At 42.6% G+C, this 22,364-nt stretch overlaps 5 protein-coding genes across 5 annotated transcripts; 1 reads left to right on the plus strand and 4 right to left on the minus strand. All coding sequences in view use genetic code 11, as the record gives it.

The window, feature by feature from the left end:
• Positions 1-3,844: 3,844 nt before the first annotated feature.
• On the minus strand, positions 3,845-4,244 carry EGR_01538 (60S ribosomal protein L31; the record flags this gene model as incomplete). The annotated part of the gene is made up of 2 exons (XM_024490787.1): positions 3,845-4,016; positions 4,051-4,244. 2 exons carry the CDS (start codon positions 4,242-4,244, stop codon positions 3,845-3,847), a joined length of 366 nt encoding a protein of 121 aa, XP_024354652.1.
• Positions 4,245-4,722: 478 nt separating this feature from the next.
• On the plus strand, positions 4,723-5,480 carry EGR_01539 (Meiotic nuclear division protein; the record flags this gene model as incomplete). Its single annotated transcript, XM_024490788.1, has 5 exons — positions 4,723-4,791; positions 4,826-4,999; positions 5,036-5,143; positions 5,178-5,337; positions 5,371-5,480. 5 exons carry the CDS (start codon positions 4,723-4,725, stop codon positions 5,478-5,480), a joined length of 621 nt encoding a protein of 206 aa, XP_024354653.1.
• Positions 5,481-5,707: 227 nt separating this feature from the next.
• On the minus strand, positions 5,708-12,108 carry EGR_01540 (Oxysterol-binding protein 2; the record flags this gene model as incomplete). Its single annotated transcript, XM_024490789.1, has 10 exons — positions 5,708-5,850; positions 6,031-6,499; positions 6,740-7,057; positions 7,716-7,961; positions 8,138-8,354; positions 9,113-9,551; positions 10,794-10,959; positions 11,389-11,684; positions 11,752-11,957; positions 11,990-12,108. 10 exons carry the CDS (start codon positions 12,106-12,108, stop codon positions 5,708-5,710), a joined length of 2,619 nt encoding a protein of 872 aa, XP_024354654.1.
• A 1,038-nt stretch (positions 12,109-13,146) lies between these two features.
• On the minus strand, positions 13,147-17,053 carry EGR_01541 (Endoplasmic reticulum lectin; the record flags this gene model as incomplete). The annotated part of the gene is made up of 11 exons (XM_024490790.1): positions 13,147-13,224; positions 13,494-13,566; positions 13,646-13,711; positions 13,781-13,899; positions 14,145-14,390; positions 14,483-14,554; positions 14,877-15,032; positions 15,464-15,682; positions 15,969-16,310; positions 16,530-16,653; positions 17,034-17,053. 11 exons carry the CDS (start codon positions 17,051-17,053, stop codon positions 13,147-13,149), a joined length of 1,515 nt encoding a protein of 504 aa, XP_024354655.1.
• A 753-nt stretch (positions 17,054-17,806) lies between these two features.
• EGR_01542 (RuvB-like protein) lies at positions 17,807-20,298 on the minus strand (the record flags this gene model as incomplete). The annotated part of the gene is made up of 7 exons (XM_024490791.1): positions 17,807-17,966; positions 18,437-18,631; positions 18,757-18,955; positions 19,388-19,759; positions 19,789-19,872; positions 19,904-20,036; positions 20,071-20,298. The coding sequence occupies 7 exons, from the start codon at positions 20,296-20,298 to the stop codon at positions 17,807-17,809; spliced, it is 1,371 nt and encodes a 456-aa protein (XP_024354656.1).
• Positions 20,299-22,364: the final 2,066 nt, after the last annotated feature.

Consider the following 22,364-nt stretch of genomic DNA (forward strand, 5'->3'; position numbering starts at 1 on the left):
TAAGAAGGGTCTTCATCCACCGAAATCAGGCTATCGGATTTGCTTTTATCTACTACCAATTCAGCGCTCCAAGTGTTCACCGAAGACATAAAAGCCGCAACGGTATCTAAGACTATATGCTACTAACGAACGGAAGAGACAGAAGTTTACTGGCATGGCCTTTAAGCTATGGAACAGACAGAAATCACAACCTGTGGAGGTTGAAGTGCACGAGCATTTCAACAAAGGATTATACTTTGCGTATACTCTGCTGTTCCATTATATTGATAGTTTATTTGTTCCTTGCTTCTCACCGATAATGGACGATCATTGCCGCATAGACCGCGCTCGGCCCTTGGTGCACTGAATATCAGTGGATCGGGTTAACGTATAATACCCCGGCTATTACGATTTCACAAGCAGTGCCATAGTGACAGATCAGCAGCCCCTCTCCAACCGTTCACGCTGCAGACCGAATTCCGGAATCCACCAGTCGCCCACATGCTTCTAAAATAATTAAGTTCAAGTACACTTGCACCAAACCTGCGTTCCTGTGAATGCTGGATGTCTTACACCCCGAAAAGCTCCTTACGGGAGAACAGCTGACGAACTGCTGGATTTCCGCAACTTAAGACCGTCGTAACCATCGAGACAAACAAAGTGCACTAATCACGAGGCAAAACCTGAAGTACCAAGAAGACCTGCAACCCCGACCACGAATCTGTCACATTAATGAAGGAAAGCCGCTGAAAACACAGAACCACTGCGACAATTTATCGTCATTCGCCTAGCATATTTGCCACCCCTCAAAGTCACGGTCCCAACACCACTGCTAGATGATGCTCCCTTCTCTGCAACCAAGAAATACTGTACTTACATACTCCCTACTTTACATACTTTTCAGGAAAACGCAAAAGATCTAATTGAATTCTTTAATTTTCAGAACACTCGCCAGATCACCCCAGAACACGGAATAGAGCTCGGGATAGGCCGACATGAGGTCCCTCCACCGATAAAACTCATGGCGCTCGAAGACATGAGCACCCCTACAATTTCTCGTTTTTGGTTTTGCAGTCAGACAACAGAGAACATTCGTTAATTTGAAAATAAAAATGGCGTATTTTCCTTGATATTTGTCTCGCTGTTTCCAGCAATTTGCGACTCTCCTCACGTCAGCCATTGTTAACGATATTGATTCGGAACCTCGAGGTAGTTCACAGATTATGCATACATACCTCAGGCTTTGGTTCTTCTGTATACAAAGCAACAAGCCGTTGTCTGTTCTTTCTTCTAGCCAGTTAAGTTGTTGAGTGTAAAGCATAAAAACCTCCAACGTTTTGCACCCCGGCAACCACTTCCACAGCCCCAGGCGACGAGTACTCGTGTCAAAGCATAGTCTACGAGAATGGGCGATCAGCAGCTTCTTGAGTTGTGTAAAGGCAGTTAAATGAAGAAATGCTGAGCCGCAATGGAAATAAGGAACAGGGTCAATAATCAGGGTTTTTGCATTCAGAAATATCCGAAACACATTCACAAAAATGCTGTCGCACGATTCACCCTCCAAAATTTCCGGAGAAGCCACCGAATTTATAGTGCTAATTGGGTCGCACGAGGCAAAATGTAGGCGACGCACGGAAGGGAAACAGTAAACTCTTGACATAGCAATAAACGCCTCTCGGAATTTCATGTCTTGCGACCATGCCATGAGCAACTCCTTTGGGAGGGTAAGATCAACAAGTTTACCGCAACTTTTAAGAACTGGGAAAAACTCTAAGCACCGGCATGTTTCAAGATTCCATGACAAGCATCGCATAGTAAAAGCAGTAACATTGGCAAGATTTCCCATAGCACGCAAGTCGTCCGCCGCAATTAACATATTGTGTGCCTTATATTCAACCCTTTCTGTCAAAAGAGCACTTTTAAAATAGACGCTATTCATACACGAACGCAAAACAATCGGTTCCAGATGTGAGTATGTTTTTGAAAAATCATTAATCTTATTTCTTCCACCAATGGTTAAAGTACTACCATCAGTACGGATTGCTACCCAAATAAGGTTGGGCATCAATACTTGCAGATTATTTCGTGACAGAGCAGACATATGATCTATAATCGGTTTTGACGTTTCCAGATCCTGCAATGTAGAAAGGGGCCAGGGAAACCGACTAATAAACTTGCTAATCGGATCATCTTCTATAATCCACTGCAATCGCTTGACCTTCGTTATGAGTGGATGCAACGAATCAAGGGCATTGTCTTCACAACGGAAACAGCAGGTTATTCTAAGAGCTAAATCTTCCAGGTTGGGAGGAGCCATCGATTTGTCAGTAGAATTTTGTCCAGCATGAGGATATGGAGGATCGATCACGAGTCGAAGGGCGACAGACTTAAGACAAGGAAACAAAACAACCGTCCTGGTTGAGAAGAGACTTGTCACCTGAAGCGGGTGCTGACACTGACCAGTTAGATCAATGTGGGTCAATTTGAGGAAACATTTCGGACGAAGTCTAAGGATTCGAAGTAGGACACTGCAAGAGCCACCCGGCTTCACTACACCACCATAAAAGCTGTCACTGCAGATCGAGTGAAAGCGACACTGAGACTTGATGTTGGACGACGACCAAAAATCTTCGGAGGATGAGGAGTCGACGAAAGTCAAGACACGTGGTGGGTAAGCCCGCCACGCCGAATCTATGCTCTGAATGCTGTACCAACTGATGTAATCCAAAAAACTGGAGATGTTCTGGAGCACAGTTGCTGGGATTCTTTGAAATGGCTAAAACAGAGGGAAATAAAAAAGCGGTCCACTCAATATCAATAAATCTTTTGTACGTGAGGCACTTGACGACTGTGCGATGCTAATAATCTCATAAACGAGATATAAATTATAAATGGCAAATTAATCTTTGTAAAAATGACCTCACTTACTGACAGCAAATTTTGTGAGCCGTAATGAGGACCGCCGCACACCTACAACGAACAATCAACATGAGAACAAGGGTGCACGGACACGACTTAGCCGAATTTCAATTGTCACCACGTGCATCGGCAACACAAACACCGATCGCTGATGAGACAAGCATAAAAGGCAACACGGGCTCCAACTACCAATGCAGACTACCTCACGCACTGCTACATGCTACTTGACCGAAATTAGTGTCAGCTCTGGGGCTTTGACACCTATTGTGAGGCGGTTAACAAATCCAGGGTAAAACGATCTTCATCGCTTTCCCTGACGACCCGACACCGAAGAAGCAAATCCAGTCACCTAACCACCGCAGCAGGCAAAGCCAGACTCAATCCAAGCCTTAGCCACAATGCAAATTGGCGGAACCTTGCCAATTAAAGCAGTGTACTCATACGCTACAAGTCGAAATTAACGGATGCTTCCGCTGCCTCCTTTAATATAAGAGCTTGCACCTCTAGTACCCAATCACGGAACAATAACGTCCGGCATTGTCGCTGTTAAGAAAGAACCGCAGATTGCGGGAACTTGGTAGTGCTCACCGGCGCAACAAATGCAGCTGCAGCACAGCCGCAAAACTACTGAGGCCTTCGCCATCACGAGAAGCGAATGAAGGAATATCCCCAAATACCCCTTGTCAACCGCCAAAAAGAACACCCCCGAAGACAAATCAGTGGGCAGCACGTTTCCTATTCGTAGAGCTCAAGGGAAGTAATTCAAACGACCACATTTAAAACCCACAAGGTCGCATTGAGTGAATCGAGTCGTTACCCTTCCACTAAATTATTGGGATTACGATTCAAAAAACGCAGAAACATCAAATCACAAGGGCACCGCAAACTAGAACTAACCACATTTACAGAAAACTTGAGCCTCATACCAACTATCTATTCAAGAAAACTACTTCTCCGGCTCTACATTAATGTTTTGTTTGCCTTTGAAATCACTGCAAGGAACATAGGATACAAGTGTGTAAAATTTATGAGGACTATCCTCATCTTCATTGCGCTTCCTCGCGAGCTTAACACGTACTCTGTAAGGGACGTTGCGCACACCTTTGGACCACAGAAACCTCGATACTAAGTAGTTAAACCGACAAAACCTACTCATTTAACCGCACGTTGACGCGTACATCATCAGTGCCCATCATTTTCTGGGCAAATTTACGAATCTCCTTCAGTGCTCTCGGAGCCCTTTTCTTGAATCCTACACCATGAATGCGCTTGTGCAAGTTGATCGTATATTCGCGGGTAACTGCATCCTTCCGCGTAGCACGCCTGACTCTCTGACTGCGGGCCATTCCACAACCACGCAACTGGAAAGCCTCCCACGCGAAACGAATGACGCTTAAAACAAGAAGGCGTTTCCATTATCAGTGTATCATAAAACTTTACAAAGCTAATTCACCATTGCTTGCATAGAAAATTAAAGTAGGCTATTTTCGCTCTAAATGCTGTTATAAAAATCGATGAATGAAGCTACCAATTTTCGACTTATATGACAGTATTTTGGAAACTCATTGTAGCTATATGCTTTTAAATTTTAATGCAAGGCGTAAAACTTTCAGTAGCATTAGTTAAAATGCACGCAACATTACTCTAACATCAGTACTTAATAAGTCATGAGACTATGGTCTGTCACATGTACATATATTTTGTGGTTAATTTTAAACGCTAACAGCGCAGTGATTAATTTCACTACCCATTGTTTTATTTGTTTGACTACTGAAAGTTATTGCTTGCTCGCCGCGGATTCTGACGCTGGTGCTTTGGTTCCCAATGTCAAGAAGGCGCGGATTATCTTTGGATGAAAAACGTAACAAGATGATGGAACTCTTCTACGAGAAGGTTAACTATGAGACAAATCTAGCTACAGTTATAGAATGAGTTTTTCACTCTTAGGGAATTGGAAAGGCTCTCCCATAAAGAAAAAGGCATACCGTCGATGACAGTTAAGGATATCCTGATGAGTCTTGTTTCTGATGGCCTAGTTGATTCCGATAAAATTGGCACCTCGATTTATTTTTGGGCGTTTCTCAGCAAGGCGGGTCAAAATGTTTGTACGGTTCTTTGTCTAAACTCATTTGTTAAGAGGCGTAAAAAGATCGAGGATCTGCAATCTGAAATACTTCGTTTAGAGTCTCGTTTCCAAGACATGGAGAGAATGCTTGTAAAAGCTAGACTAAATAAGGAAGAAACGGTAGGCACCCTGTGTCTTACAAAGCACTTTTTAGACTGAACGAGAAGAAGCATTATCCACACTGGGTTCGAACCAGTTGACACTGGAGAAACTCAAGGGCAGCCTTACACTCCTTCAACGATACCATCCCAGTCGTATCAGTGAGTTGAGGTCGCAAACAGAATCCGCCATTGAATGCGCCAATCGGTGGACAGGTAAACCTGGTCTCTTAGTTAACTTCTTTTCAGACAACGTCTTCCAAGTTACCGGTTGGATAAAGAATAAATTCGGCATTGATGATGCTACTCTCGCCAAACAATTCCGTATACCTGATAATTTCGACTACATTGATACATAATTGTAACACTCGAGCTTTCCTTGTCTACCCAGGATTTGTGACATGGCACACATTACGCCGTATGAAGAACATACCGTCTAGGCACATGTTATGATATCTCAACTGAAATATGGAAATAAAGCAAGTAGCGGAGGTAGGGATGGTAATTCAGAAAAGATCAATCGAAAAGATGGGGACTGGTTTATAAATTCTACACAAAACGTGGCAGTAGTAGTAATATCTGAAGCTTAGTAGAGATCAGGGCACATGGACCAGTTATTTTTCTCCTTGGATTCCCAGTACCTTCCGGTGAACCTCATGGTTTCCAGTCCGGTGTCGGGGTCAACTCCCTTTTCGAACCACAGCGGCTTGTGCGCTTCGTCGAGGGTATCTAGGTGGGAGGAATATTCACATACGGAGACCTGTAAGGCGTTCTATACCGGTGAAAAACACCGAACAGCCTAGTTGTGAAGGTGGGTGACATAGTGGGACAGCTCCTAGGTTTGAGGATGGCGTGGAGGCTGCGCAGAGCGCCTCGTAAGTAAACCAAGGGATTATTGGCTGCGCGTACCCATTAGTGAGGCGGGGACGTTGGCACTCGAGGCACTGGTACCGGCAGTGGAGGGGGCGCCGTCGCTTGAGGATTCTTTATTGATCAGCTTTAGCGCCATCTGGCGCCTACGAAGACGCTGTTTTTCCTCCAGACGAACCTTCTCAACGTTGGCTTCGTCCCACAGCCCCTCCTCCATGAGGCGCTGGTCGGGACGCAGTCGACTGTCCGTAGGACAAAGGTTGGGTTCATTATCCGGCCTATCATTCAACTGGATGGCAAATTGGGTGAAATTGTACATTTTGTCAGCCTCCGGAGGCAGAGGCGACACGCGCCACAGTTGAACGGGTGGTCCAGTCTCCAGAATAGGTTTTTCACCGCCAGTGGAGAGTGTATTGGTCACCACTGGTGCGTACTCTATGAATTCATCCCACGTGCCGTTAATAATGCCGTGCACTTTGCCCGACCTATCACTCACTGCTCCTGTCACCTAGATAGACCAAAGTTGAGCATATGTGAGTGCATATAAGATTTCAAACTAAAATAGCAAATAAAAATATATTCTTTGGCAATAGGAGCCGTGAATGGAGCACTATTTCGCCAAGAATTTGTAAGTAAAGTTGCAGTTTGGAATGAGGAGCAATAAGAAGCATTTTGAAAGAAACAAACAATTGAAAGGCAAGATTACCTCATATCCTTCGTCCGAACAAAATGTGGGGCCCAAACTTACCCGCCGGGCAATGTCGCTGGAAAAGTAGGAATAGGGCTTGAATGTGAGGTGGCACTTGTCACCAGTTTTGTGGTTGGTTATGTCGATTTCACCGCTATTTTCAATCCACAGTTTTCCCACGATAATGTTGTGCACAGTGAGAGGAATCTTGGTCCATGTGTAGTGATAGCCAGTCTTTCGAAAGACCAGGTGACAAACACCGTTTACTTTTATTTGCAGATAGCGCCCGCGGAATTTGGTAGAAATAGAGAAGTCGAACCAGGTGTACCAGAGATCGCTTTCGCAATGGAACGCTGCAACAGGAGGGTGGTGGCTAACCTGGAGAAATAAATCAGCATTTGAAGTTTGAGGTTGTATGCCTACCATACCGCTTACCTTGGCAACCACTAAACTAATAATGGGATGAGTTAGGTTCCGAAACATTCAACTGCCAATAGTAGAGTTAACTCTGCGACTGCACACAATGCTACAATCCTAGATGCCCAAAGTGAACAAGCTCGAATCACATCAGGTTCCACTGATATGATAGGCATATAAATCCAGAATAAAAAGCAATAGAACACGAAGAGGACTGTATGGACAAACTGATGCCTATCTATACTTTGTGATCTGTACACACAATTGCATTTTACAAGTCTCTACGAGTCACAATAAGTCATTACAGCGAAACATTGAAAACAGTACAAAAATTCTGCTCATCTGTTACATCAAAAAACGACTCCTGTGCCACTGTTACCATACGTTACTCGATACGAGAAAGTTGTGTTAAGAATTACGCCTCAATGATGGCAAATGATTTCTTCATCCAGTGACCGCTCTCTAAAGAATGGATTGGGTAATTTTTGGAGAATGAAAAAAAGCGTCCTCCCACGTTAAATCAGCGGGAATTAAAGGATTTAAGAATCCTCTGAATAAATAATTATTCGTACGAATCCTGTAACTTAACCATGAAATGAAGAAGGTACGGCAAACTGACCTGTTCAGCTACGGAGCGCCACCCAAGGTCGTCGGTGCGATCGCACTCGTAGGTCTCGTTGAGAAGGGGATTGAATGGCTTGTTCACGCGCAGAGCAGTGCTCGCGTAGGAGGAGACCACAAAGGCGGAGACGTAGGCTAATTGCTCCAGCGGATCTGCACATGCTGCCGCCCGATCCAACACGTAGGAGTACTCAAAGTTCTCCGACAGGCGCTGCAGCATCGAAAGCGGCTCACTGAAGTTCACCTATAACCAACAATATCTTACTAAGGTTCTTATTTTTTGAAAAAGAAACAAGCAAATGATTAAAGAACTTGCTGTTAATGTTGTCCTGCATAATTTTTTAGAAAAGGAGTGATAAGAAAGTTCTTTTGAGGTGACAACAATGCATACAGGAAGGCTATGAAAATAGCCGCGCGTACAGGCATGGGAATTTTGGTCAACTCCTTTCCAATGCAGTTGCTGAGGATGCTCCAGAGGTTGAGACTAATGTTTGGCTTTGGAGGGATAGTGGTTCTTCGTTGTACGGGCTTACGCACGGGGATGATGCGTCTCTCGGGTGCCACCGAGGTTCCTGCCTCGGCGCCAACCTTCCCCGGGGCGACGCTAGGGGGTGACTCAGGTTGTGCAGAGGCTCGACTAAGGGGCAGTGGAGATACACCGTCACATAGTTGCTAGTTACGTAGTAAATGATTTCAGATACCGCCACTCTTTTTCGTAGTGCGTACTTCTCTACGTAATGCGCGAATATCAGCCTTTACCACTACAACACCCAAATATTTACGCTAACCTATTTTGTACGCACAGCAGCTTTGATACTATTGTTGTGTCCCGCTAGATAAGACGCAGATGAAAACGCACAGAAAATTATACAGTGGACCCACAATCATAAAGGAACCCAAAAATACACTTACCCGATCATCCACCGACTAATAAATTCACAATCAATACACATAAAAAGCAAACCAAAAAACCATGCTAGGCATCTTATTCAAAAAATGCCTTAGATACAACGGCCCCACTATATAAGAATCCAGTATTCTGTGGACCAGGGATAATTTAAACACATAGGTATGTAACTTTGCTAAAGAATAGCAAGGCCACACTTAAACTAGATTATTAGAATATCAATCACAAGAGGGTACGTAGATAGGCATAGTATGAACTTGAAATTGAAAAGTACAAGTGATGCCCATATAAAAGCCTACAGAAATATCGTAAGGCTATGATGGTCAGTTGCTTTGACTTGGACCCCTTTAAACAAAAAATGCAAACACATTCAACGCAACTTTGCTGCAACTATTTCAAAATCTGAAAGAAATCTCATCTGGTCAAAGTAGATGTTTATTGGCCTAATAAGTACCAATGTGTAACAATAAAATGGAGGACGAACACACCCAGCTCTACCCCAAGTATGTTTCTGAATGACATGCGCCTGTTTTCCACGAAACTTCTGTTGCCCCTTTTCCGTCTCATCAGTATCTCCTTCCAGCTCCGAGTCTGCGGTGTCCGACTCGTATTCCATCGCGAGGTCCGTACCCACTGGGATGGAGGCTGTAGAGCTGGGCGAGGCAGCATTGATCATGGACGGCTTTTCTGTGACGGCAGAAGTCGAGGTAGTGGGCAGAATAACATCAAATTCACAGTCCTCGACATCCTGGGCGTCATAGAAGTCGTCCTCGTCGTCCGAAGTGATGCTGGAGACCGCGGTGGAGGCACAGGGCGGGAGACCGGCACCACCACCGCTGCACGTGCCCAGTGTGGTCGAACGTGTGCGAGTGGTTTCCGTCGAGGTGCGACGTACCAGCACGGCTTGTCCTGGAATTGCCCATGATCCTGCAAATCGAGTGTAAACCAATGCAGCTTTCATTAAGCGCCAATGGCTCTTCGCTAAAGTGGATCAAAAACTCGCATTTCTGCTTGTCGTTTAAGATAGAATATCCCCATCACTCGAGTCACCTGAATCAATCTTTCACGGTGAATTTAAAAAGTTATTTGCAAGAAGCTTGCACAATGTTCTGTGGTAGCCATCACCAACAGAAGCAGCTACCACAGTGAATGACTGTGAGTACAGTAAAATGAAATTAAGCACTTTTTTGCTCCTATAGAACCGGCTCCGTTTGAATGGAGATAAAGGTTGACCAGAGAGTAACCATTGATGTCAAACCGACAAAAGGAATAAAAGTGCTTATTGAGAACAACGTATAGTCACTGGCTCATGACCAATAAAAAAGTGAGAACTTATCAATAAATTTGTCGCAATCAAAGGCAAATAATAATTACAGTAACAAATTGATGTAGAATTGTTAACTGAAATAAATCAGAGCCGGAAAACGGTAGGATTTTGCGCGCATGATTCAGCACGCTTGAGGTAAGTTCAGACCTACTTAGGTCAAATGCATTAGGGCGGAGGTCAACATATACGATAAAATCATCCCCTATACAAGTGAACGATTCTGAAGTTGACCCATTTACAGCTGTTGCTATGGCAAAATAAATTGTTCTCAAGGTAATATACCTTCCCTTTTGGAAAGCGTTAGTTTGCCAGTGACATTACTAAGTTAAATGCCCTGACAATAATACGAGCTGTGTAGTTCAACATATATAAAATGCATTGTAGAAAGTCAAACCAACACAGTGGTATCGTAGATTTTGCTTCTAAAAATACCGTTAATAAAATACCTGCGTTAATTTAGATATAGCTAATCGGACAGATCATGCATCGGAGACAACGAAGTATTTTCAAAATGCGTAAATTAGAACACACACCCGTAATTCAATTCAGTCGAACTTCCAAATGAGAGCACGAAATTAAATGTCAGTAGCCTGAGACGTTCCCCGATCAAATTAAAATCACTAAGCAAATGTTTGCACATGGTACACAGCCTACCATGGTTAAACATCAAAATGAAGACAAGTAAATGAGACCGTAGATAGCACGACTTTTCCATGAGTTTTGAGCAGAAGAGTTCTCTCGAAGAGAAACAGAATGCGAATTTAGGAAAAAGCATGAGGCAAGATTGTCAATGTTAACTGAAATACCCTCGGAATGGTAATAATAAAAACAAAAAACGTCACCTGAATGGACCGACTTGTTGCGGGCTTGAATTTCCAGTTTGCGAATTTGTTTGGCCAGCTCTTCAATCATTTGCTCCAAGTGTGCTCGACGATCGACTTGGGCATTGAAGATACGGCGCCAACGTTTTGTCTGAGTTCTGGCAAAGCCCAGAAAGTCAGAGCATGACTGCAAAATATTTAGTAAGACTTTAACTTTAGCAAAAATCTCGACACATTACAACAGCATATAACATTTTAGGGAAAACAAAGCAACCCCCAATAAAGTCATGTACCAAACGCGGCATGATGCAAAACTGGAAAGTGGAATGAAAAAGCTAAGGATTCTTCTAAATGGAATGTAAACAGCATTGGAATTGGTGTAACAAATGGCGATTTGGAAAACTATATGGAACTTAACCAAAATAAACTCATTTTGAAAAGATTTTTGAGGGCCTTAAATCTAAATACAAACGAGCCCTAGCAATGTGAGATTACTCGCAGGCTCAAGATACACGAAAACATGATTACGAGTCTAAACATGAAGATGCCATAGACATGCTGGATTGAAGGCAATAATAGCGGTTTAATCGTTGTTATAAAGAATCACCACACTTACATTAACCATAGCCAAACTTGCGACCTTATACACGGTTGCTTTATCCATGACATTGCAGATTTTTTCGATCAGATCTGGTGGAAGATTGCAAGCATCCAGCTCATTAATTGATCGTTGTAAATCGTCAGCCTTTCTCTTCAGAGTATCCTGATAGTGTTGAAGATCGTTAACACGATTTTCAAAGTGGGAGAGTGCATGCTCAACCAAACGAGCACCATCTTCCGGCATCAATCGTGGAGATGACCAAGCAATATCATTTTCATCCTCTCCATCATCCCAATCATCCGAATCATCACCTAAGGTAGAATTGAAATCAATAAAGCCAGAGGATGAAAAAGGTAGAAAAACTAAAAGTGTAGACACCTGATTTGCCCAGAGCGAGGGCATCAGCCTTGCCCATTGTTAAGGCGGTCATCCACTTCTTCTGCTCGATTTCATTCGCCGCCTTGAGATGGAAAGTTTGGCTACTGCTGTTTGAAATGACCAATGTTAAATGCCCAGTTGAGACAATTTTGGCATTAGCCAGATTAATTGTGCCTCGACATGTATGAGTAACTTCGGATTGATTTCTACAAAGTTAGGCGTGCATGAAATGACTTACCTATAGTATGACAACAAACCGTTTTGTAAAACAAACCACCGCCTTTGATACCCTTTTATGTAGTTAGTCCATTTTAATAGATAACCCCTTAAGTTGGATGAAGAACCATGGTCGGTCATCTGCAAATCGACCCCGTCCTGATTGGACAAAGAAGTGATTTTGAACTTGTGACTTAAACGTAAGCATCCATTTAACTCTATCTTGCTCGGAGGACTTTTCTACGTTTCTTTAAAATAGAACAGTGGTGCTATGTGGTATTTGCATATAGTCTTGATAAGTATTGAACTAGAACTACTCTAAGTATCCTGTGTTCCACTGACTTAAAATTAGGCGCACATGGAAGACGTGTGCCTTAAGTACACATGGAATTATACTTAAGTACATTAAGTATATTTACGATAATACAATTCAAAGTAGATTTTTGCACTAAACAAACATTAATGTTTCACATAGCCTCTTGTGTTGTGTTGAAACACTACTAACCTTTTACTATCCCAAATCAATAATTTACCAGTATTTTTAGGGGCTTTCATCAGTGGAATGACTACTTCAGTTCTTTTGTCAATTTTGTTGCATTGGCACAACATAAACATCAGTAGTAACTTTATATCTGGTTGAGCTCACATTCAACTGTGCGAATCTGTCTTCTCAGCCTGCACCAAAATCAACAATACGGTCCACACTCCTCGACCCTCCTGTCCATTGCAATTGGGGATTATCACGACCTCGGGGAAGAAATGGGCTACCCCCCAGACGTTGAACACCGTCTTTAGCCTTATATTATTTCGAAACTAATTGACCGTCGTTTCCTTGACGCCTTGATTATAACATTTGTGCGTGTCTGCACTTTTGGGCGGGCGCCTTCGATATTCCTCCGATTTCAATAGCACCTTAAACAATACCGCACTTTCTGGCCGCCCAATAACTCCAAGACCGTAAACCTCTCCTTTTGGAATCCGTTGCGCTTCCACTACACTATCTTGAATAGTTTAACGCTTGAATAAAAACCGCTTACAGTCGCAGCAAACCAAAAGAAGTGATGTGATAACTGACATCTATCTTTATTTTGATCTAAATGGATAGTGATAAATTAGTGCACATGTTCAACAAGCATTGAAGGGATCCAGTTTGTAATATGGTGCGAACCTCCCGGAAACCTATACCACAATCTCAGGAGGAAGGAGACCGTTATCGTCAACTCGTTTCAAAAGATCACAGAACAATGGGCTCTCCAGCTGAAATAAAAAGCATTTTCTAGTTGGATTTCGCTCACTCTATCTGAATGCGTTATCATTTGATTCTAGTTTTGGAAAAAATACAAAAAGTGACATTCGGTTTGTACGGCTAAACCTAGTAGTGCGAACTAATTATGCGCCACCTCCCGTAGTCTCATCAATAGCCCACATTAATCGGAGAAAAAATATGGGTAATTAATAAAACTGCCCTTTATAAATATTGAAATTAGAGAATGTAAACGAATCCACTCTAGTAGGCAACAGCTTACACTGATCGAATACTGACAGGTGGACGGTTCGGAGAAAGAGAGCTGTACGACGGTATTGACCTTCCGTTGACAGCTAAAGTAGTAACAGGATAGTCAGGATGCATGAAAAAGGGTAGGCAGCCCTAAAAACACCAACCCACACAAACGACAACCTGACGGATCGTGGAGCCTTGATCTCTTCACAGAAATCCCCATTATCGTAGAATTGCGTGAGCTTGCTAAGTGAAGAAGGAAAAAACGGATAACTAATGGCTTGCTTACATTACTCTTCAAATTCCATAACTTACAACCGTTTGTCCACTGGGACTTGTGGTTTGCGAAGGGAGCTCTGCTTCACCCAGTGCAAGTGAGCAGCCTCGTCCCACTTACCCAGGACGATTTCCGTTCTTTCTCCGGTCTCCGGGTCCTTGCAAAAAAGGAAATACAGAAATCTGAATAGACTTTGATGGTATACTGAGATTGTGCGCATCAAAATTGCACAATAGTAGTGGTGATTAAGACGTTCGTTTTAAACTACAATTCCGAGGGATTGTACTATTGAATGAAGATTTAAAATTGTACAAGTATTATTACTGGAATTTCTAAGCATACAATTCTGCTTCCATAAAACAAAAGGATGGGAGCGGAGCAGACGATAAAAAGCTGATGTACCTCGTGGTACTGAGTGATGCGGCCACCGTAGCAGACCTCGTGTCGCCACCAGCCAGCGCCCCCAGTGAGGCATGTCTCACCACCTAGGAAGGATTGCAGTTCACGCTGTTGAGCAAGGCGCAGCTCGCTTAGCACTTTCTGGCTAGCTACCGGTAGCCCAGACTTCGACTGGGGCAGCATCTCGACTCCTTCCATCACCCCCTGGATGTCAGCTTGCTTGACTCCTTCGTTCGCGGACGCCGACTCCTGAGCATAAGACGAGCAACAGAATCAATTGGAATACAGAAGGTAAACAGAGCCAATTCCTGCCCTCATGCCCCCACGTAGAATGCGCCCACCTGATCAGCCTCGAGTGGATCTAGTGTCCTGACCCGGTAGATCAGGTTGCCCCTATTGTTAAGCTTTTCCACCTAGGAAATGAAAACTTAGTAAATAAGACTGTGAAGTCAGCATGAAGTTGACTGGACTTCGACTTAAAAACCAATGTGTTAGAAGCAAAAAAATTTGTCTTTATTAGAGAACTAAGTGAAACATAACTGTTTTCAGGTTAATGAATAGTTTTCTGTTGATTCGCATCAGACTAATGTACACCGGTTGTTTCCAAACGTTACCGTTCTCAAGAGGTGAATGCATTTATCTCTAGCCTTCAAGCTCGCAAGAGCATGTTACTAAAAGCCACCTTCCCGAAGCACATTCAGACACTGAATCAGTACTTGCTTTCAGACCCTTCACCCTTAGGGCGCCGAAAATTCCCTCGAGGTGTTCATTCTCACCCAAAGTTGCAAGCTCCTCCTTCTCCTTTTCTAGGGAAAGAAGAGCCCTCGGCTTTCCTGGTGTGTTTTCCCCAAGCGGAACACAGGTAATAGGATTCAAGTAGACTTTGTGGGACTGAAAATTCAAAAAAGACTGACTTATAAGTTTAAATAAAAGAATTACAAATTCAGGTATTAGTTGCCTTTTTGGAAAAGTGGTCCAGCGAACCAAATGCAGTAATGCTAAACTAAAACAATGCACCATATGCAGGACAGCAAAAAGCCTGAAAATATGTCAGGTGACAGGAGAGAATAATAACCGCATAATACAAGTAATCCCCGAACAAATATAACAAGTGCTGCAACATAATCACCAATAAAAACTATGCCATGTACACCAACCAAAGTAACGTGCGGACACAGAGCTAAATGTTTTAGGCTCGGTTTATAATTTGAGAAATAAAAGGCGTCTTACTCTACTGTACGCAATTTTCACTTGTCACATGACAAGATGCTAAAAAGATTCACTTAACAGATGCATTCAAATGAAAGCATTAGACACCGTACGTTGTAACGAGGCGAGGCGCATAGATGGCGCGTAAAAACAATAAGCTGATAGACACAGGTCTCCAGTTCACTGATTTGGAACAACTCTCCATCGGATTCCTCCAGGCACACGTACAACACCGAGGCCTTGCGGGGGGCACCAGTCAGATCACATTCTGTCCCGTCGGCATAATCGACGGAATAGTAGGAAAAATCCCTGCCATTGATTTGAATGGACTTCTATGAAAATCGGTTAGTAAATATTTCAGGTGCGGGTGATAATAGCCCTTCTCGCGAATTTAAAACTAAATTTAATTGTTTCGACAACTAGAGTAAAGAACGTTCGTTCAAACCATTGCTCACTTTGGAAGAAAAACATTTAATGATAGCATCTGCAGTAAGAAATAATACAGTAAATTAAGATTGAGAAATCGAAGGTGAACACACATATAAATTAGAGAAATGCAAAGGTCACAAGCAAGTTATTATATGCATATACATATATCTGCAAAAGTAACCAAAATACCGATTCCGAATCATCATTTGCCTTTTCATCATTTTCAAAGGGTTTTTTCGAGTCAGAAGTGCGACCGAGGTAGAATTCCTTAACGATCCGTGTCAACTTCGGCCCCGCACCCTCGGCCCGAAACTGCCGTATGTGCTTATCATGACACAACTCATAGGTCCAAAAACCCTCAACTTTGAATATGCACGGATATGCCTTGAAGAAGTCGTCCAACAAAACACTCGGGTGGAGGGCAGCATCCTGAACCTCTTCTACTCTCTGACTCCTGGTTGTGGCTGGGAGATGACACGCATAAGTCTCGTTGTTTGTGGTTTTAATTAGCAGTGGTGTGGAATCACTTGACTGCAAATAAACAGGCATTTGGATTAACATACAAAGCGTATACCCTGTCACTACCCAAAGGATCCTTCCCATTACTAGGTATGCATTTGAAATCTAAAAACTGCAGAATCACATTGGAAAATTGAGGCACAAAATCACTCAATGATTCCAAGTAAATGCACAGTTTGTTACATTTCCCGAGGTAATTCAATAAAACTAGTGATACTATGGACTGCTAACCTGTGAATTCGAACCAGCACCCCAAATCATTGAGTAAGTATATTCGTCACTAACGTCGAAATCCCCTGATGATTTAAATGGGAATAGTACCACACACAGGACTGTAACGAAGTGGTGCATTTTTCTACAAACAATTGAACACAGACGTGAATAAGGTAACACAAATAAGTGCAAATCCTTATTCTTTACAGCCCAAAAGCGAAAGCCCTAGTAGGACTACTACTAATAGGTATTCACAAAGGAACTTTAATCCATTGTGATATGGACTAGCAAAGACTTTCATAAGACAGTGTTAAAAGTGCACACAGTACAATTGAAGAATTTAGATAAACAGCTCTAATCCCGTTTTCCAGTTAGCTAAGTTGTAAGTTCACCGACATTTGCAGTCGGTCTAAGCAGTATGCACCCATTGTCTATTCCTATAGGGATGAAGTTATGCAGGTAACTAAATATAATTTGTCTAAGTTTAATCAAACCAAGTAAACTTAGCGATTGAAAAGTTACTTACGAGGTACCCACGGCATTGACCTTAAGAGAGCCGCCACAGTGGCTAACCAGCACTGACGAATTATGACTCAGTACATTAATGTATTAAAATGATTAATGAAATGCCCAAACTGTACAGATTTACTAAAAATAAGTGTAAAATATTCAAACTTGATCGCAAAACTGTTTTTACAGATTGGTAATTAGTTCACTCTTATTCAAGTAGTATACCGTTTTTGAGTCTGGCTGATAATGCGAAGACACATGCAGTAAAATGAATGCGTTAGCGTATTTTCACACGATTTGCCCCGTAGCTATTACTTTGGACCTAATTATGCGAGCGCGTCAGGCAAGTGCCTTGATGCAGCGATCTGCTTAACCGTGCATTCAACTGCGAGATCTCCTGAGGGACTCAGGACAGTAGATCCACCCCGTACGAACGCTTATTGCGACTCCAGGCGGGAAGTAGGGCCGCCTACGATCAAAGCCGTAGGTGATTCACGCTGGCTGCAAACAGCTTAGTCGGACCAAGGCCACAAATCGACCACCACCCGCCAGGACGAGAGGCGACCCCGAGCCACCCCAACCCCCCGACGACCAGTCCAACCACAGCCGTCCCCCCGCCCTCACACGAAGTAATCACACTAATTTCACCAAACCGCCCTGACCTTCCCTTACAATGCTAATATGAGGGAAAGTATCCATTCTGGTAGTGTGACAACGTGTAATTTGATGCTTATTTTTGGACACATGGGAAATTCCGGAAGACAGCGTTAAAATTTGTGCAGGGTTCACTTGAGGAACTGACTGTCGTGCTCGGCAAGCACTTTAGCCGATTGTTTAGCATTCAAAAAGAGACTGCTCACTTCAATAATGTGTTCCGGTGTAATCTCTTCACTTTCCGTCAGCTGAGCTAGCCGAGATGCTGGCGTCAGTAGCTGTATGCCGAACCTATAAATGAAAAGTTTTCCGCTTGAGTTCAACTGAACCGGTGAACCCCAATTAGTCCCGTGTCAAAACCTGAATAAATCAAGGCAATAGATTAATTGATTTCAGAGATTTTTGGTCTGGGATAAACACGCGCTACGACTAATTTGGCACAGAACAAGACTAAAAATAGCATCCTACTCGACTTAGAAAAGCTGAATATGGGTAATAAAGTAAAGCCAGCTAGCTCTGGATCGTTCAAGCACACACGCTCACCGGTGTAACACTAAGTAGACAAAAAATCAATCAGAACCAATGAATTGTAACTTAAAAGGATATGAATGCTGCTAGAGTGGAAGGCACTTTTAAAATCATGCCGGCAATCGATGTACTACGCGAAGTAGTAATTACACAAACTCGCATGTCGTAAGAGTAGTTGCGTGGTGATTCATCGGGAAGAAGCTGGGAAGACGGGATAAGAATCGAATCATTACCTAAGAGTGGACTCAGTTGCAATGGTGGCAAGACGCTGGAAAGCTTCTTCGGAAACTTTGAGACGTTCGGTCTCTGCTCGAATTCGGAGGATGGCCAAGGTCTCGGTGAATGTGTACGGCATTGTGCGGATAATCATTACACGATCAAGAAGATCAAGAGGTAGACCGTGTGGAGAAATAATATCTTCTGCACCTCTTCAAAATACACAAATACAGCGTCCCCATAATGTTATCACAACGCAATTTTGAAAGTCATACCGAACAAATGAGACATCAACCTTGGCACAGTATTACCTACTTTTATTTTGCATGGAACACACCTGATAGGGCACTTGCCACGATTAGTCGCAAAAATGACGATGGGCGCAATAGTTGACTCCAAAGCGCGATGAAGATAGGTAAAGCACTCGATATCAAACATGTGAATTTCGTCAATGAAAAGGACACCAGGTACAAGCTCAGCCATTCCCTGATCGATATATTTATTCACAACTTTGTTGATTTCTTTGCGTAATTTATCTGTAAAACAAGTCGAATAACGATGTAAAGTCGAATAGTGAGAACCTGGTAGCCTTGTTCATTCCGTGAAAATGGCGATAGGAATATCTAAGCATAAATAAGTTTGGGATTACCGGGAAATAAAATAATTGAGGTATTGTATAGAATGGCATGCTGATAATCGTTAGAACCAGTGAAACACAGCCTAACAAGATAGTATCCTAAATCCACAACACTAGTCACGATACCTGGAACATCGAAGAATATTTTAAACATTTGAATTCAGGACATTGAACACAAAGCGTAAGAAAAAAAGGGGATATTCTGAGATTATCTTGTTAAATAAAGCTAGATAAACTCTTAGATGCTGGAAGGACTACTAACCACACTTCCTCAATTTCAGCGTCAACTCATAATGAATAATTGTAATACATTATTCAAACCTATACATACCTGTAATTTCAGTCTTTTTTGGTTTCATCAACTGTCCCATCATCGAAACTATATCATGACCCCCTTGTGGTCGAGCGTTCGCTATGTCCAAGTCGTGGAGAGTAACGTCCTGAACGACTTCTTTTTTCTTATGCACCTCACCCTTGGGAAGTGGGACATATTCATCCGCCTCCAAGTCATACTCAGCCGTATATACATCACAACGACCCTGGCGTTTAACCGCGCCGGAATTTGCCTCAATATAAATAACATCTCCAACTTCAACATGTTCCTTTTGAAGGCTTTCATAAATTGACGGATCCAACTTCAACTGTTTGACGCCTTTAACAGTCCTAAGGCTTATAATGACATGACTTATCGTTTTGCCATAACCTAAAACTAATGATTAATGAAAAAACAACCTCCCGTCGGGTTTTCCGTTTCAACCGGTGTCAGTTCTGTGACTTCGCCTTCATACACTTCCTTAACTTCCTTTATGCGCAAGCCTTAGCAAACTAAAAAAAGATGTGAAATTACCGATGGCCCGACGAAAGTTCTCCATAAGAACTTCTGTCTTCTTTATTTCGGATGAAAACACCTCGCTACCGACCATGGGACAAAAGGGAACTCGGTTACCCAGTTCTTGTGAGATTGCTAGAGCAATTGCCGTCTGCAGGAATAGTAATTCTGAAACAACCACTCACCTTCCCAGTGGCGGGAGGACCTGCCATTAAAACAGCCCGACCTGCCATCTTCTTGGACCGAATCATTTCAACTATTATCCCAGCAGCTTCACGAGCAGCCATCTGCCCAACCAGACCGGCAGCATTCTGAAGAGGTTCACCATTTTCATCCAATCCCAGTCCCCGTATGTGACTGTGAGCAGCGATTCTTTGGGATTTCGTCGTACTATTTACCTCTTCTATACGCATCGCAGCACGCCCAAGCAGCTATTTGTACGATGGGGGTGTCTAGGTTACATGTGCATCGCCTGATGATTGGTTAGTTGCGTCAGCGTAGTTTTGTGACACAAATATGATGCTTTAAAAAGTCTGCATTCCTGCAGTAGAAGTCATTAGACACTACATTTTGATTTGTGGGTAGAAATATGAGTTGTTCTATTTTTGCGACTTCTACCTGCAAGTAATTGTATAATTGTAGTAATTGCTTGGTTTAAAACAGAATATATTAAGTCCATTAAATGATTTCAACATTCCATGTCTCGAAACTTCGATAATGATCATTCTGCCAAAAAGATTGCCTGCTTTGAGTGGTTTTTATTTGATTGATGTGTACTTTCTTTCGCAAGTAGAGGTGTATTTTTCGGATTTCCTTTGGAAAAACTTCCTGCTTTATCATTGAGGTGTTTCGGTCATGTTTAGTCTCGCGGAAGTACAGCCTACGAGTCCATAAATGTGGAGCTGTTAAGAATACATCTAACACTAATTGTTCGTTTACCTGTGGTTTTGGTAACGGGCAACTTGAAACTTCGCATCGCAGTTGGGCTTGGCGGCCTGGCTAGTAGTCCTAAGATTCTTCTGTAAGTCAACATTACCTATTCTGCCCGAGTAGTGTTTTTTTTTCACCTTCAGGGAAGTCTCGTTTCGCTACATGCAGCTTAAGATATCATATCGATGTAGCTATGTAGCGACTCGAGACTTCCCTGAAGATGGAAGTAGACATAATACCAGTTCAGAATACGTATTATCGATGTGCGGAAGAACTGGAGGCCCATTGGTATGATCCAAAGATCATGCCGTCCAGTGGAAGTACAAGGGCGGAGCCTTAAGTGCTTGCGAAACGGAAAAGAGTTAATCAAATAACCGAAGTGCTAAAGTTTATATCCATGCAAAGTCTGCTAATATTACAGATAAGCACTTGTTGAATAGTTAGCACTCTTAACGTTTACAAACATACTACCTCAGTGGAACTTAAATCTTTCCATCCAAATTTACCATCGGAGAATTTTTTAAGTTAAAAAATGCCACTTCATCAACAAATGTGTTAAACTCTTATCGTTTTCTTCATTGACTTCCAGTTCCAAAATTCTTCAACAGATAAAGGTGAGTTGTGGAAAACATTACATATTGCTGAAATGAGGACTGTTAGGATGTACAGGCCTTATAAAGAATCGAACTTCGCGTTCTCCTTGATTAGCGACAATGTAGACAAGATGGCGAGGCTCATCTGTTTGGGCTAGTTGTGACCTAGAAAGATATTGTAAAACAAACTATATTACTCAGCCTGTTCCGTTACTTGGCAGTGTTAAGAGACCCACCGCTTAAAAATAGAAACGGCCGTTTCAGCATTGGGACTTTAGAGGTCCCTCCTCGGGAACTTTAACTTCGTAATCCCTCATCAAAATAACATACCGGTTTCTTCTTGCTGTGATCGGTATGGGATTAGTAATGTCTATGCCTACGGCCTCTCTTCTGACGACCTTGTGGGTGTGAGCTGCAGTGGTGCGAGCGCTGTGAGGTGAAGGACCCTTTGAATATGATCCAGAATAGCCCATTTCTGCTGCACCATTTTGTTGAATTTGGTAATAACATTCTTGATGACATATTCTTGACCTTATTCAGCCTTCCATGACAGCACCCCACCTACAACTTCATCCCTAGGATCAGTGGTCAGAATAACTGGTTCGGCACTCGGCCCAAAATTAAGAAGTAGCAGGGTTGACGCGAAACAGAGCATTTATTTTGACTCTTCAAACACTTCATAATGCTCCTCCTTCCTATCAAAACAGTTTTATTCTGATTTTCTATTAACATATGTATCGAAATTGCGATTGTAGCGAAGCATCTAATGAAGAGTTTGTAATTATCTGTTAAACCTAGAAAGCTGGCGAAGCTAGAAGCTATCATGCCCTGAATTGCTGTATGTAGTCTGCTGTCACGGGTCCGCATGTCCTAGAATTTTTACTAATCTGTGAAAAAGTTACATTACGCTGGCGCAGGATCAAATCTGTTTCTTGTGATTAATCTAAAGCCAATTT

Source organism: Echinococcus granulosus (assembly GCF_000524195.1).
Source record: "Echinococcus granulosus chromosome Unknown EG_S00006, whole genome shotgun sequence".
Lineage (NCBI taxonomy): Eukaryota > Metazoa > Platyhelminthes > Cestoda > Cyclophyllidea > Taeniidae > Echinococcus > Echinococcus granulosus.